The sequence below is a fragment of the Delphinus delphis genome, chromosome 13 (assembly GCF_949987515.2).
Source record: "Delphinus delphis chromosome 13, mDelDel1.2, whole genome shotgun sequence".
Lineage (NCBI taxonomy): Eukaryota > Metazoa > Chordata > Mammalia > Artiodactyla > Delphinidae > Delphinus > Delphinus delphis.
In genome coordinates, this window is record NC_082695.1 from 62,961,050 (window position 1) to 62,977,040 (window position 15,991).

The 15,991-nt window shown below is 44.1% G+C and overlaps 1 protein-coding gene across 1 annotated transcript in view; it reads left to right on the forward strand.

Moving 5' to 3' along the window:
• Window positions 1–15,991, forward strand: part of KATNAL2 (katanin catalytic subunit A1 like 2) — a 95,990-nt gene that overhangs the window by 48,337 nt on the left and 31,662 nt on the right. Inside the window, exons 3-9 of the mRNA XM_060029003.1 lie at window positions 2,061–2,227; window positions 3,536–3,578; window positions 7,282–7,399; window positions 8,517–8,615; window positions 10,772–10,870; window positions 11,080–11,157; window positions 14,028–14,126. Coding sequence (XP_059884986.1) covers window positions 2,061–2,227; window positions 3,536–3,578; window positions 7,282–7,399; window positions 8,517–8,615; window positions 10,772–10,870; window positions 11,080–11,157; window positions 14,028–14,126 — 703 coding nt within the window. The remainder of the gene's footprint in view (window positions 1–2,060; window positions 2,228–3,535; window positions 3,579–7,281; window positions 7,400–8,516; window positions 8,616–10,771; window positions 10,871–11,079; window positions 11,158–14,027; window positions 14,127–15,991) is intronic.

The window sequence follows — 15,991 nt, forward strand, 5'->3', positions numbered from 1 at the left end:
GATGCTGGTCCCGGAGGTCTGGCCTTTACTTTTGCTCCCCCTTCCCTCCCTCCCACTCCCTCAGGACCCGCGTGGCTGGAGGGGGCCTAGGTGGGCAGAGTATCAGGCCTGGGATCTCAGCAGGTTCCTGAGGGCCTAAGTGGGCAGGGGAAACCTGGCCACGCTCCCTTTGGATCCTCTGCCCTCCCAGTGTTCCCCAGTTTCCCCCTTTGGGCGTGGGATCCCTTCCCCTCCCCCAGCCGCCCCTCGGGCGCCACTCCCGTCCCGCCTCCACTTCTCCCCCTGCACTCCCCCCACGACCCACGTCCTACCCGGCCGCTGGGGGTACCTCCCGTCCCCTTAGGTGTCCATGGTTCCCCTCCGGTGCCTGGTAGGTACCCTAGTTGTGAGGAGACGCGAATTCCAAATCCTCCTAATACGCCATCTTGACTCCGCCCCTCATCATGTATTCTTACAATTTTTGTTTAAGTCAAAACCCTATGATCGGGAGGGAGACGCAAGAGGGAAGAGATATGGGGATATATGTATATGTATAACTGATTCACTTTGTTATAAAGCAGAAACTAACACACCATTGTAAAGCAGTTATACTCCAATAAAGATGTTAAAAAAAAAAAAGACTCGCCCCCAAAAGAACAAAAAAACCCACCATGATCCTGGGAAGAGTTCAGAATGTAATGTGATGTCAGCAATCTTTATATTGCTGACAATAAAAACAATCTTTATATATACAAGCAATCTATAGTGTAGGTTCCCATCTTTTTTTTTTTTAAACAAGTGCATATATGTAAGTATATGTGTTTTTAATCATTTAAAAAATGTTTGGAAAGAGAGAAAATGTTAACAGTCATTATCTCTGAGTAGTGGAATGTTCTTTTGACTCATCTGTATTTTCTAGTGTTTTCTTAAATGAACATGTATTACATCATACTAAACAAAAATTATTAATAAAAATGTATTTAGTTTTTCTCTCTGTAAAATGGTGATTAAGACATTGGGTAGAAGCGTGGTGAGCCATTAATAAGTATAGAAGCTGACAGACTACAGTCAATTGATGTTTGCAAATTCTTTAAAATTAGCAAGGTCATTGGAAATAGCCACGGCAACCTCTTTCAAGGAAGTCCAGTCTTCTAACTGATCTGAATCTGGGACAGGGAAGGAAGCATAATTGAAAAAAAGTTTTCTCCTCTACCTTCCCAGATTTGAAATCAAAGAGAAGGAACTCTAACTGCAATGAGAGTTTTTAATCTGAGGTCCTCGGATGAGCTCCTGGAATTGTATGCTAATCTGTGCATATTGCACATTTTTCAGGAGAGAATTTTTGGTTTTAAAAGAAGTTAGGGACTCAGATTAAAACCAGAGAGTTTTTCCACTTTCAGAGGATTGTGAGACAAGGAGCTTGCCTTCATTGCTAAGACCACTTAAGTCAGATGGCCTTACAACTGACCACGTTAAAAACGAGTGAGAAACCCATGGTGATGACACTACATGCATGCAGAGGCACCTGGTAGTATAATCTGTGACTGATGAAGAAATTATCAGAAATACAATACATCCAAGTAGATGACGTCTTCTTATACTAAATTTCCTCGGTGATATTGATCAACATATTTTTGGAATTCCCTTTAGAGCACATGACATATTCTTTTGAGTTGCCTCAGTGATGGCAAATCTTGCCTGTTGGGGTTGAATTGGGGTTTTATCAATTGTCAAATGTGACCTAAAATGAATACTGGTAAATAAAGAAGTAATCAAGTTGGGCAAATAATCATCTTTGGCTAAAAATGAGTAAAAGTAAATTACAAGACATTTTCTTAGTTGATTTAGTTATTTGACTTTTAAGTACTTACAAAATGTTTTGAAAGACAATATTTGTATATACTTAACCTATGTGGGGCTTCTTTCTCTATAGGCAAACCCCATGTATTCTAGTTTTCATTTGATGTACTCTTTAATATAAGCTTACTATTTGTATTGAGTCTCCTTGGACTTATGATGCCTGTTTGCCTTCATTCTTTTTACCTAGAGTTAATTTTTTCTTTCTCCTGTGAAATGGCCAGATATATTGATGCAGCCAATGCTTTGGAGCAAGAAACTAAACTGGGGTTACGACGTTTTGAAGTTTGTGACAACGTTGATCTTGAAACTATTTTGATGGAATATGAGAGCTATTATTTTATAAAATTTCAGAAATACCCCAAAATTGTCAAAAAGGCATCAGACACAGGTATCTTTACGTTTCGTGTTTCTTCCTCATTTTATTTCCAGATAGATGATGTCCCCCACCCTACACTGAAGGAATAGACCAGAAGGATTGTGTAGCCTCTCTTAGATCCAGTGCAGACAATTTAAACATGACATCTGGACATTGATGTCCCTTTTGTCACTTTGGCATTTGTTTGAGGACTGTATGATTTAGGGCAGTGAAAGCAAAACCCCAGTGTGTCACAGGTACTTTTTAGAAGATCAGCATTACTTTCGTTTCTTTAGAGATGAAAAGAGCTGTTGGAAGACAATAAGTGACAGAAGACTTTTTTCTTGTTGGGAAGACCTATTATCCATCTTGAAAATAACATGAAAATGAGTATTGGTGAGGCTAATAGCTCATGTATAGATAATGAAATGCTTTTGGAAGCCATCAATCCAGATAATGATCAATATAATGCAAAGACCCAGTATAGGTTAACAGTCAAGGAGGCTGGCTGGAGGAAAGATCTAAAGTTAGGGTCCTGTGTTTTGTAGTGACATTGACTTAGAAGTCTGTAAGTGGGGAAAGTAATTATAAACCAAGGGAGATCATTGTCCTGTTTACAAGGCACTTGTTAAGCCACAGACTTTAACATTTCATGTGGGGACCAGGAAACCAAGAGGAATATCAATTAAAATTAGCCAGCACTGAATCTCAGAGCTGGAGGTGTTCTGAGAGGGTGGTGTTTTATCTGAGCTCCCTTCCAATGCAGGGTTCAAAGCTCCACATCCTTGGCTGGTTGTTGGATCTGGGTTTTGGCAGAAAATGCACTGACTCCTAACCACTGGGCCGCCAGGACTGTTATTGACATGATCTGATATCTAGAATGCTAGTTCTAGCTTGGAACCACACTCTCCTGGGATATTGGACACAATGTCTTTTTTTTTAAGGTAAACAGGCAGAATAGACTGGTAAGTGTTCCCTGCCAGGCTCATGCAGTCATCCTGGTGTCCCAGGGACCACAGCAAAATGGTGTCAAGTTCATGAAAACTTAATAAAATGGTAACTATAAAGCTAGCCCACATTGGAGGTGCCACTGAGTCTGTGTTCTCCAACATGTTTAATATCTGAGGTCTTTGGGGTCCTTGTGTGGAAATGCTTGGGAAGCATGGGCTTCTTTCTCTTCGCCGGTAGGTAATTCCACTCCTCTCTGGATGACAATAGCTTAGAGTTTATGGATGTAGCACAAATTTTAAGAACAATGTAAAAGGAAAAACATACCTGAAAAATCGCTTTCTCTTAAAAATTAAATCTTTCCTTTTCCTCCCAATATTTGTTTTGCCACAGCAGAAAATAATTTACCACAAAGAAGTGGAGGGAAGACCAGAAGGTAAAGTAAATAGTAATTCATCTTGACCAACTCAACTCTAGGAGTTTGTGGGATCTGTTTCCAGAAGATTCTCTAGTGCAGCTCCATGTCTGCCTACCAGCAATACCAGACTGGTCCTGTGACCTTGGTGGACCCAGCCACGGGTTCCCCTCATGTTACAGATGTTCAGGACATGGACCAATGTCTGTTGGTTCTCTGGTTTTACCACAAAGAATTGCGTCCACTGATGCTCTGTCTTTCTAGGCTGGGTGGTATGAAAAGTACGGACCTCAGAGATTAAAAGACCCATGTTCAGCTCCCAGCTCTGCCACTTACAAGCTTGGAGCAGGAGCCTGACACATAGTGAGTTCCTGCCACATAGTAAGCACCCAAGAAATATAATTTTCCCTTTTCATGTCGTACCTGTCATTTCTTTGTGCACTCCAGATCACATGTCCTGACTGTCTGAAGGGAATCAGATCTATCTTTTCCTCTCCTTTTCTCATGCTCACCTTATATTTCTTTCTCCAGCTTCTCAAATCCAAGTCTCATCTGGCACTTGGGGTATCTGATTAGAGCCCCTCTGTCTCTTGACCATCCTGGGTTGACACAGGCCCCCAGTCTTGCCTCAGTGTCCATCCCATTCCTCTCTTCACTCCAGACCACACCCCTGTCGTCGGAGCCTGTTCAGAAATGCCCCGGACGGCACAGCTTTGGGGCATCAAGGCCTGTGGTATTACAATAAAGCCCAGACCTCAGGGGAAGGTGGAAGTGGGCTTCCGGCAGGGGCCACACAACCACTCAGGCAGTGAACAACATTTTTTAAAATCTTAGAATGCAATTGAAAGGAGTAAACTTAGATTGTGATCATAATAAGCAACTCATTAGGCCATCAAGAAGTGTTGTGAATTCCGCGAATCCCACTGGGCTCTGCTCTGTGACTCCAGTCCCTTGTCTGCAGCCTAAGAAGGAAGGGACTGAGCACCTCACCTTTTATGAGCGAAGGTGTTTGACATCGCTTGTAGAAGAGCCCTGGAGCCCGAGCCTGCTTCCTGATGATACTCACGGTGATACTCAGCCTGAGGCTCCCTTTGCTTTGTGCGATTCTTTAGGAACAGGTTTACTGTTTTGACCAAAGTGTTCTTCTTTTATTTATGGTTTCCATAAAGCTAGTCAGACTCTGGTAATAAATGATAACTACTTGGGAACAGAAACAGCAGCATTTTAAGAGGCAGCTTTGGAGCGCATTTGGATTCTGATTGCTTTTCAGCCACACATTCATGTCTGGAACTTCCTCAGCATTCCTTACCTGGCAGAGCGTTCTGTGAGTGAATGTCCCTGGAGCCCTTTGCCTCCCTTTAGGGCTGGAGCGTGGTGGCATCGGACAGCTGGGGGCTTCTTCAGCCCCTCTCTGGGTAGCTGTTTGTACATGGCAACCATCGAGGTTGGATGGCAAATGGTTGGCGTCAGGAAGTATAACTAGAAAAGTGATGCATGGTGTTTGTGTATAATTTTCTACTTAAAATAGTTATTGAAGTGAGAGGTTGTGTCATGAGACTGGTTATTAACAAATGAAAGTGCTTTTTCCTAATTCCTGCATCTCACACCAGAGAGCAAGCTCCGACTTTACAGATTTGCAGATGACCCAAAGGAGGAAAGGTTACCTTGTGTGACGAATGACAGAATTAGGATGCCAAAAGATCTGGACAAATTAGGAGACGGGTCCAAAATAGCAAGATGAACTGTAATGAAATAATGTTTAAGATCTAATCAAAGATTCACAACAAATAGCTCCATTATTACAAAATCTGAGACCTAGAAATCTGAGTGACAGAAGATGCAGTGTGAGTCGACAGTACGCTGTGATTGCTAATGTGGTCTCGGGCCTCATCAATAGAAACACAGCGTCCAAAAAGTAGGAAGTGGCTCTATTCCAGTCAGATGACAGTGGACAAAGGGAAGATGACCAGGATGAGGACGACTCTGGGAGCCAGGTAACCTTAGGAGTGCTTGGAGCAACTGGAGGTGTTTAGCTTGAAGAACAGAAGACTTGGGGTGGGGGTGGGCACCTAGAACAACACGGTGGCAGTCTTCACTTTCTAAAGAGAGATTAGGCCTTCTTTGCAGAATTCCATAGGGCACACCAAGGACTGGTGACTAAAGTTAAAGCAGGGTGAATTTGGTTTCATATCCAGAAGAATTTTACAATCCTTAGAGCTGATTGGAAATGAATTGCATTGCTTGTACATTAGTGCACATGTCTTTGGTCATGTCAAAGCAGATCTGTGAATCAGTTAACCTCCAATGGGAAATCAAAGTGGGAAAATGACTCCCGGTTCTTCGCCAGCCTCACAAGGATGTTTAGGCACGTTTTATATATATATCACGTATATATATGTATATGTGTGTATGTGTATATATATATATGTCTCCTTACTTCATTTAAACCAATGCTACTCATAGGGTTTGTACTTGTACAATGCTTGGCACTCATTTCATAGATGGTTGATTTTTGTGCCAGCAAAATGCCTAAGGGACAGACATTCTTGTTCCTTGGTTACAGATGAAAGACAAATGCCCTGAGAAACCACCAGTTGTCCACGTCTTATGACACTCACCCCAGAGGACCCAACACTGGGATCACCACCAGCGGACACTGGTGTGGTATTGGCGTAGGTGATCTTGCTGGCCAAATACCTACGCGTTTATATTAGACACCAGCAACTTTTTCTTTCCTACAAAAAAAATGGGGTTGAAATAGCAGCTCTGTGAGACCACTTAGAACATGGGGAGAAATACTTCTAGCGAACGTCCTGTAAACGCTCCTCACGTGAGGGACGAGAACCAAACAACTTCCCATGGGGGAGCTCATGTTCTGCCCCGCGAGCACACCCTGCCTCTCTCTGGATATCGCCTACCTGAAAATATTCCATGTCTACTTATGCGGACATAGTGACAGGTTTATTTTACCTTTGAATTGATGTATGACATAAACACAGTCAAATGCATGCATACTCTTTGAACCACCACAAGTCCCACCCCCGGGGCGGGCCCCCTTGCAGGCAAGGCTTCTCGTCTCCACCAGAGTTAGCTACCACTGGGACTTCCAGCCCCATCAGTTCATTTTGCCTCAAGTGAACAATATTTGGTGAAAATTTGTTCTGCAAATGTGAATGATCTGTGACAGCAGAGATGAGGGAACTTTGCCTCCCTTCCACAAGCCACTTTTGATGCTGGCTGTGCGCGGCTTGAAAGGCAGTAGGCAGGGTGCACCCAGCACGATGGATTGAGACGACGGACAGATGCCCAGGACTTCCTAACGTTTCTTAATTTCAGCAGGAGGACCCCTTCCTGCCCCGCACCCTTCCCCTGGTCTGAGTGCTGTTGTTAAAGGAAGGTGGGAAGAAACATCGGAGGAATGCTTGTAGAGCAGTGTGTTCTTAGGGATAGAAAGCTATCTGTAGAAGCCAGGTGGTGTGAAGGGGAAATGAAGAGAGGGTGTCGGGGACCTCCAGAAGGAAGTGGACCCTCTAGCCCAGTCTTGGAGGAACCTGGATAGACTGAAGAGGGACAGGGCCGGGCTGGGCAGAGTGGGAGGACGGTGCAGACAGACTTGCATCTGCAGATCTTTCCAGAACTCTCTTTAAATGCACTATGCAAGGTGTTTAGCTGCCTCAAATTCAGTTAAAAGGACTTCCACCATGGTCTTTGTTCCCTCCTCTAGAGTGACGAGCGACAGTTGTCAAAATCTTCCCAAGATCAGCCAGCAGAGGCCACGGTCTAAAACCATGGTGGGGAAGCCAGGGGGCGCCAAGCCCCCCCACAGGGAGCATCCTAAACAGGTCGGGCCGGCTTTACTTGACGTTGGTAAAATTGCAGGTGGCTGAGAAACAGCCCCAAGAAAAAAGTCACATTTATTTGTTTATTGAGCACAATTTGATTTTGTTAAATTGTAGATTTTCTTCCAGCACACTGGGTTAAAAGGACAGGCAGATCCCCGGGTTTCCTAACGTTTCTTCACTTGGAAGGAGGACTCCTTCCTCCCCACAAGCTTTCCGTTGGTCTGAGTGCTGGGTGACAGGCCTTGAGGGGTGAGTCCTAGGCCCAGTCAGAGCAGGAGGGCCTGGTCCTCACGAAGCACAATCCTCCCGCTTGAGGAAACCGTAGGTGCCAGCTCTACCTGTCCTGAAGCGTGTCCCTGGGGTCCGAAGTGTAGGCCAGTGTAGTCTTGGGTGTGGCTGGGCCTCACAGTCTCCTGCTGGGTTTCTCCAAGGCGCACATGGTGGGTCACCACCCCAGACCTCCACACTGGACTTTCTGGGGAAAGAGATGGGTAGCAAGAGGAGAGAGCCCAGCAGGTGGGTGAAATCCTTGCCAAGAACCTTCTGGTTTAGGACAAAACATACCAGGTTTCAAAGGAAAGAGAACTAATGGAAATGGGGAAGAGGAATGAAAGAATGCATGTCAAAGCGGTCTGGTGGGATAGAAAGGCATCATCACAAAACTCAGTTGGTCAAAAGGTATCTCTCACCTGCAAGGAGGTTGTGTGGTCCTGGCCATTGCAAACTGGCTCGGGGGAGGGGAGGTGAAGGGGGGCAGGATGAATCCCACAGGAGGCTGGCTAACTGTCGACTATGTTGCATCTCCAAACTCAGCCGCCCCTGCCCACAAATACCTCTGGTCCGAGGAGAAAAGACAGGCCAGTGAGTGGGCATGGGTGGAGGCCCAACCATTTCCTCCACTGCTTGTGCTCTCAGAGCCCATGGCTTCCTGGGACAGCTCCTCCTTCCTGGCACAGGCAGAGTTTATTCATCTTGTTGGGTCTGCACAGAAGAGGTTGAATCACACGTGGGAGTCCCCGTTTGCAGAATGGTGTGGGACGACGGGACGGGCAGCTGCAGCCAGCATCTCGAAGTTGCTTTCCGCAGCTGACTTCTCACTGTCTTCCTCTTTCTCCAGGAGCTTGTCGATCACACTCATAAGGAGAGTGCTGACTTTGGCTTAAGTATATCTGGAATCAACAAAGGCAGTGGAGAAGAAAACATCCGCCCACCGAAAGTAAGTGGGACTCGTGAACTGAACACTAAATGGGGGAATTCCCTTTTCTTTTTGAAAATGAAAAATTTTAAGTGTTATGTTTGTCAAAGAGGAAAAGTAATATGTGATGATCAAAGGTTGGCTGTGGGGTGAATTGGCAAGGGACTGGCTGCGGATGAGACCCTGAGGTGCTGGTCTGGATCTCCCTCCTGGGTGGATGGACTTGAATGAACGGCCCCATCTCCAAGGGGCTCAGTTTCCCATTTGTAAATCGCTGGGTTTGGAAGAGATGGCTTCTAAGGTTCCTTTCAGCTTAAAAATTCTGTGATGACAGTAACGAAGTGCTCTGCGATACCTCAGGAGTTGTGGCCTCGCACTCATTCTTTTCTGCCCTGTCAGTAGGAGTTGACTAGCAGTGTTCCTTTCTCCTTGGAGATGTGGCTCCAGACTTGAATGTAATTTCATGTGAACCAGGAAACCTCAGTTGATATAAGGCTGATCTTGTCCTCAATAGATATTTACCCCTTTCCTAATGAACCTCACGTCCTGATTCGTAAATAACAGTCTCTCAAACAGAAAAGACCCATATTGGGTAGTTGTAGGCCAAAGGTAGGTAAAAGTGGGTCACTTGGAAATAAAAAGCAGCATCGACACCAACGTGTTTCTCTTGATTATAACTTTTCAGGGTTGAATATCATTGAGTCATCTTTCTTTCTTCGATCGTACGGGACTGCTGACTTACCTCTGGCCAGCTCTTCTCAGGCAGACCAAACTCTGGCTGTGTGTGTCTGGAGGGGAACTGGGAGCATCTATCTCCCTGAAATCAAGGGGAGCCGCTTCATGGGCCAGAACTGGCTCCTTTTAGGCCCTCGATTATATGGGTGATTCCTGGAGGTGACACATTCGAATCACTGCTGCCCATGGAGAAATACTTCCCTGCTCACCGTCACTACCTATGTCACGTTTTTGGTCACTTGTGTGCCCAGCAATGCTGCTCTCATGAACATCTCATGTTAATGTGAATGGATGTTTCTGATCAGGTCAAGGAAGGGGCTATTTAACCCAGCACTTAACCTTTGAAAGAATCTGGCTATAAATTCTCTTTGCAGCAGAAATGTCCTCAGGGTAAACTGTGGACGGTTTTCTCCCTAGCATTTCATAAGCTGAATGAGGGCATATGGTCAGGGGCCTGTCTCCAAAATGGGTCTTTCATCACCATCTCAGAGCCCCTAGCTTCATGATTCCCAGGCCCCCATGCAAATTTTGTAGATGTGCTGTTTCCAAAGGCACTAGCTTTGGGGTCAGCCTGCCTAGGTTCAAAGCCCAGGTCAGACCTTCCTGGCTGTGAATCTTGGGCAAGTTGTTTAATCTCTCCAAGCCTCATTTCTCTCATCTGTGAAATGGAAATAATCATAGTGCCCACTTCCAAGGTCATAATGAAGGGAGTGCCTTAGTCTTACACCCAGCACATAATAAGCACTTAGTAAATGTTGGCTACTGTTACTGTCTTTTATTTTTTACAGGCATCCTTGCTTTTTCATTCTGCCTCTAGGGGAGACAGAAGGAGTATGGGTAGGGGAGACAGATATCTGGGTTTGAATCCTGGTCTTAAGTAACTTGTTAGCTGTGTGGCCCTGGGCAGATCATTTAACTTCTCTGGCCTTACCTCCACATCTGTGAAACTAGGATGCCATTCCCGACTAGCAGAAGTGTTAGAAGGATTGGAAATAATCCTCACAAGTACCTTGCACACCTGTTTTGTGCCAGGCAGTCTCCTGAGTGGTAAATGTACAGTGTAGTCCATAACTAGGAGCTATCAATATTCTTGTGCCAGTAAAGTCTTCCTGCGTGTGGAATGTTTAAAAAGGATGAGACAATACAGGGGAAGTAGACATGTAGGAAGCAGATGGTGTGTCAGGAACTGACAAATGCTTGGGAATTTTATCCAAACCAACTCCATTCTGAAGAATTTCTTTATAACTTGTTTCTTTTTCCTAGAGTGCCCCAACGTGATGAAATCATCTTGTTCATTATTAGTGCAGTTTCTTTTTGAGGCTTTCAGTTTGCACTACATACCAAGGCACATAAATGTGTCTTAATTTAATGAAACTGAGCTATTAAGGTTAGTCTCCCCTCATGTTTTAATAGCCGTTTCAATAACTGTTACTCCCTTTCAGGGCCAAATCATTGACTTCCGAGGGCTGCTCACAGATGCCATAAAAGGAGCAACCAGCAAACTTGGCTTGAATAGCTTCGACTGCAACCCAGACCCTTCAGTAAGTGGCTAAGATGGGACATTCATCTTACAAACTGCCAAAATCCAGATGAACTTTGGGAATATAATTTTGAGTCCAGAGAAACCTTGAGATCAAGTCAAAGTTCATAGCAACCTGCCACCATTTGTGTCCTGGAGATCCGTGCCCTGTTTTTCTTCCCAAGTGATGAAGTAATATTGTAACGTTAGGCTTTCTATTCCTATTGTCAGGAACGATTGTTGAAACCTCTGAGTGCATTTATTGGCATGAACAGTGAGATGCGAGAATTGGCAGCCGTGGTGAGCCGGGTAAGATCGGATATTCAATTCACAAATTTACGGAGGCGGATTGGGGCTCCTGGAGCATTGTGGGCTGCTTCTTTTATTAATAACAATAAATATAATCATTTATTTATAAAGTGCCCCCACTTGCAAAGGCACTCATATTGTTTAGAGGCACAATAATGCATGATGAATAAATTATAGAATCGTAAAATTACAATATAAAAAGCCCACCATCTCACTATAGAGGCCAAGAAAACCCAAAGAGAAAAAGACTTAGAGTGGAAGGGACAGGTGAAAGGGTGTAGAGCCGAGCCAAGACTTAAGGAAAGAAAGCCTCTCAGAGAAGGAAAGAGCACGTCTGCGTCTTGTTTAAACAGTCGAAGCCTAGAAATAGAGATGTTGGGAGTCTGATTTCCTAATTGGAAATTTTCATGAAGAAACAGATCAGTAGGAAGGATCTTACCATCCAAACTACTGATTTTTCAAGAGTGGCCTCCAGGACCTAAAGACAGTGAAGTCTAATGGTTAACGACACAGGCTGTGGAATAGGTTGACCCGGATTTGATTCCTAGATCCTCCTCTTTCTAGCTGTGTGACTTTGGGCAAGTTCCTTGGGAATAGAATAGATTCCTGAGGAGGTTTTTTTATAGGAGGTTTTTCTAATTTCCAGTGATCTTGTATTTAATGAAAGACTGAAACCTAGACAGGCTCAGAGAGATGTTTAAAATGATGCAAGAACTTTACATCTGCTCTGAGGTCATTAAGGTCTGCCAGGTCTCCTTTCAGCCCAGCATTTGTCCCCTGCACGCCTCTGATGTGTCAGGCATGTGCTGGTGGCTGGAAACACAAAGGTGAACGACTCAACACAGTCCTTGCCCATAAGGGTTTCTCGTCCCACGGGCAAGGTGCACTTTGGGAGCATAACGGATGGGTATTGTTGCGCCAAGGAGTGGGGAAAGTGTTAGGGAAGAAGATACACAGGAAACAGCCACGTGAAAAAAGAGTAGAAGAGGGTGGGGGGAGGCGTTCTGGGCAGAGGTGCAGACCTGTGAAATTGTAGCGCTTGTGCAGTGCTTCTCAGGAGCCACCTGGGACGCAAGGAATGGTGGGAGATGGGCTGGAGAGAGAGGCCAGGGTTCCTGCATGTAAGGGTGCTGCGAACAGGACCCAGGGCTGGAGTCAGTCTGTGGGAGACTGGGAATCTTCGAAAGTCGTCCATCAGGAGAATGGGGCAATCAAATGTACTTTTAGACAGCTTGTTCTAATGACAGTGTGGAAGGCTATCAAAGACATGGAGATAGGAAGACCAGCTCTGAAGTTATTGCCAGTGAGAGGATGAGGGATTGAGCCAGGCTGTGGTAATTAGGATGCATAAGAGAGCAGAGAAAAATATTTTTATACCCCCAAATCAATAGTCTTGTTAGTGTTTTTGCAAAAGGATACCAGGACTAGTGATAATAAAGTAGAGTAGAAGTGGCCTGAAAGGATTCCATTTGGAACCCTTCCCACAGTACAGTGGGAGGCAGTCGTGCAGACCCTGCTTGAATGCTGACAGGGATGGAAGCTCACCACCTCCTGAGGCAGTCCTGCTGAGTCTTGAGAACTTTTGATTGATATAAGGAGGGACTTCCTACTGGGAACTTAAACAGTACCACGTGGAATTCAATGTCAACTCTAGAAGAAGGCAAGGAATACTGCTATTATCTATGGATGCCTTGAACTCCAGGGTAGTTGAATCCCCACTGTGCGCCAAGCTTTTCCTAAGAAAGTGTGGTAATAAGAATGAGTGGGTGGTCCTTTAAAGACAGGGTGGTTCTCCCAAGATTTTGGAAGACTGAGACCTTTGTCAGCTCACCCAGGAATGGGTCATACATACATCATACACCATGAAAATCACCTGCATAAATAGTTTCTCTAATAAAATTTGTCACTTCTGGTGAAGTGAACTGGGAGGATGGGGGACAGAAGTAGAGGTATAACATCTCACCAGAATTTTTAAAATATGTTTGTATATTTTTGAACCATGTGCATGTATTATTTATTTAAAAATTAAATAAATATAAAAGTAGTTTCCAGATTGTTCTGTAGTCACTCAGAATGACTTTGGAAAAGAGGTGGGTTTTTTGTTTTGTTTTGTTTTGTTTTTGGCCGTAACACTCTAGACATTCAGCTTGCCCAAAACAGCTCCTACTGAGAAAGGCCCCTGAGTGACTGTTCTGATCATCTAGCGAAATTGAAGTTTGGAAACTGTAAATTAGTATCAGTAAAAGCTACCTTAATTGATTACCCTCAGTGGTTGCTGCAGGGCTCTGCTATGTGAGGGGAAGACTTTCGCTTGGTTGTTGGCTTCCTTGGATTTTGTAGAAGCAATTGCTCCTGATGGAAGTAGGGAGCGATCACTAGGGAAAAAGAGAAATTGGTTTCAGAGGAGCGTTATCTCTTTTAGGCAGCAAATTACGAAAGTGTTTTCGAGATCAAGGAGTAAGAGAGAGGGCAGGCAACGGCTAGGAACTATGTTTCAGAGTAAAAGCTAATGTAATTTGTAGGCATATTCTGTAGCTTCTTTGATTACGGTTGTAAATCAGCATGGTTTGCTATTGACCGAAGACAGGTATAGTCCCTCATTAGAAGATTTTTTTTTTTTTACCCTAAAAGTACCATATTATATCAGCAATGTCTTCTTCAGGGAATATCACTGAATATTTTCATGACATCCCTTTGGTGAACTAGCCTCAGATTACAATGTGTATATATACACATGTATCTAATATGAAAAGTGTTTATCACAGGCACTTTATGTCCTATTGTAAGTCAGGTATTCTGCTGCTCCAATGTTTATTACAGCTGTGGAGGAGAACATTAGTTTTAACAAAATGATCAAATGTGCATTGCAGGACATTTATCTCCATAATCCAAACATAAAGTGGAATGACATTATTGGACTCGATGCAGCCAAGCAGTTAGTCAAAGAAGCTGTTGTGTATCCTATAAGGGTAAGGATGGGAAGGAAGCCTCTTGGGAGATATTTCTGTTCATTATCCATTGGACAAGCTATATGTCATATACCCATCAGGAAGAGAATGACAGGGTGCTTTTCTGTCCACAAATTAACTTTTTGCCTGTGTCACAATATTTTGTCAACACTGGAGCACCAAGGCTCAGTCCATTCTAGGCAATTTGAAATCATGTTACATATTGGGTGAAGGCAGGTGTCTGCTCTAAGAGGTAATTTAAGATCTAAGACTCTATAGCATATATGATTTGTCAGTTACTATAGGTTCAAATCAGCCTGCCTCCCTAAAAATATTTAGAGTAGAAATACCTGCCATAAGAGAGAGCATCTGACTTTGTTTGCATAGATCTTCCCCCTGCCCCCAACACCCCCATCATTGGGGGCTTTGCTTTCAGCTGGTTGTAAAGACTAGACAGCCCCTTCCAGGGCACTGGCCAATAGAGCCATAGGGCTGTGCTCAGCTTATTCCTGACAAAGTTTTGTGCAGAGTGGCTCACTAAATAGGAAGAAAAATAGAAAAACAAGACTCTTCATGTTTGGTTTACAACAGTGGTGAGGAGAAGGTCAGTGTACCACATGGCTTTTGCTGTATAGCAGACCACCCCAACACTTAGTGCCTTAGAATGACAATCATTTATTTGTTTGCAATTCTGTGGGTGGGCTCTTTGGGCTGGGCTTAGCTGGGCCAGCTTGGCTCTTTTCCACGTGATGTTGGTTGGGCTCACTCACACGTCTGGGGCATCTGGGGTGGCTGGAAAAGCTGGAAAAGCTGTGAAAGCTGGGATCACCAGGCAGCTGAGGCCTCTCTCTGCCTCTCGTCCTCTGGCAGGAGAGCCCAAGTCTTGCTCACACGGTGCAGAGAGTTCCCAGACAGAAGCAAGAAAGGGCAGGACCCAATCCGTGAGCCTTTCCCGTGTCTCTTCTCATATTCCGTATATTTGCTCGTCTCTATTTTCAAGTCTCTTCTTCTATTTGCTAATGTCCCACTGGCCAAATTCACAAGGCAAAATCCAGATTCAAGCGATAGACAGATATCCTCTCCCTCTTGGTGGAAGGAGCTGCAAATAATTTGTGGCCATTTTTTGTAATCTCCTGCAGTTAGGATTACAGATTTACTTTATTGAATAACCTATTTATTCTTACCACTGCGCCCTTGCAGCCCCTGATTTTTGGATGCTTCTTTTTGAATGGGACAAAATCAGTAAATTTGGACTGTCTTCCCTTTCTTCCTTCCTGTGTTCAGACATGGGGGTAAGAAATATACTGGTGTTCAGAATTAGTAGAAATGTATTTATTCCCTATTTCCTCTGAGTGGCTCTATTGTACAAGACTTCTTGTACGAAAGAATAGAACTGCCCAATCAGACTCTGGTTATCTGTTATCTCCATGGTATTAGAAGTTCCACATGATGTCAACATTTTGACATTAGCATCAGCAAGAAACTAATAGCTAGTTATAATTTTACTATTATTTTTCCTTCTCCTTGGTTCTCTATCAACTCCAGATGGCTTGAGTTTGAACTAATGGGAGAGACTCACTGAAAGTCCACGCATGTCCTGTTTGGAGTCAGTGTCTCATAATGTATTCTGCACTGAATGTTTGCAACTTCCAAATCAGGCTTCACCATAGCTTTGAGCTTTATTCACATACACTTTTGTATGTTGGTTCTAGTATGTATCTTAAAGAGCATACCTGCTTCACAACATTCAAAAGATTGCCAGATGCTCTGCATATATGTCGAACTCTGGGGGAAATGATGTTATGCATGTGAGAAATGACTATTGAAACGGAGAGAAAAGTACCTACATATGCCTTTCTTCTCCTTAAAATAACTGCTCTTTTAAA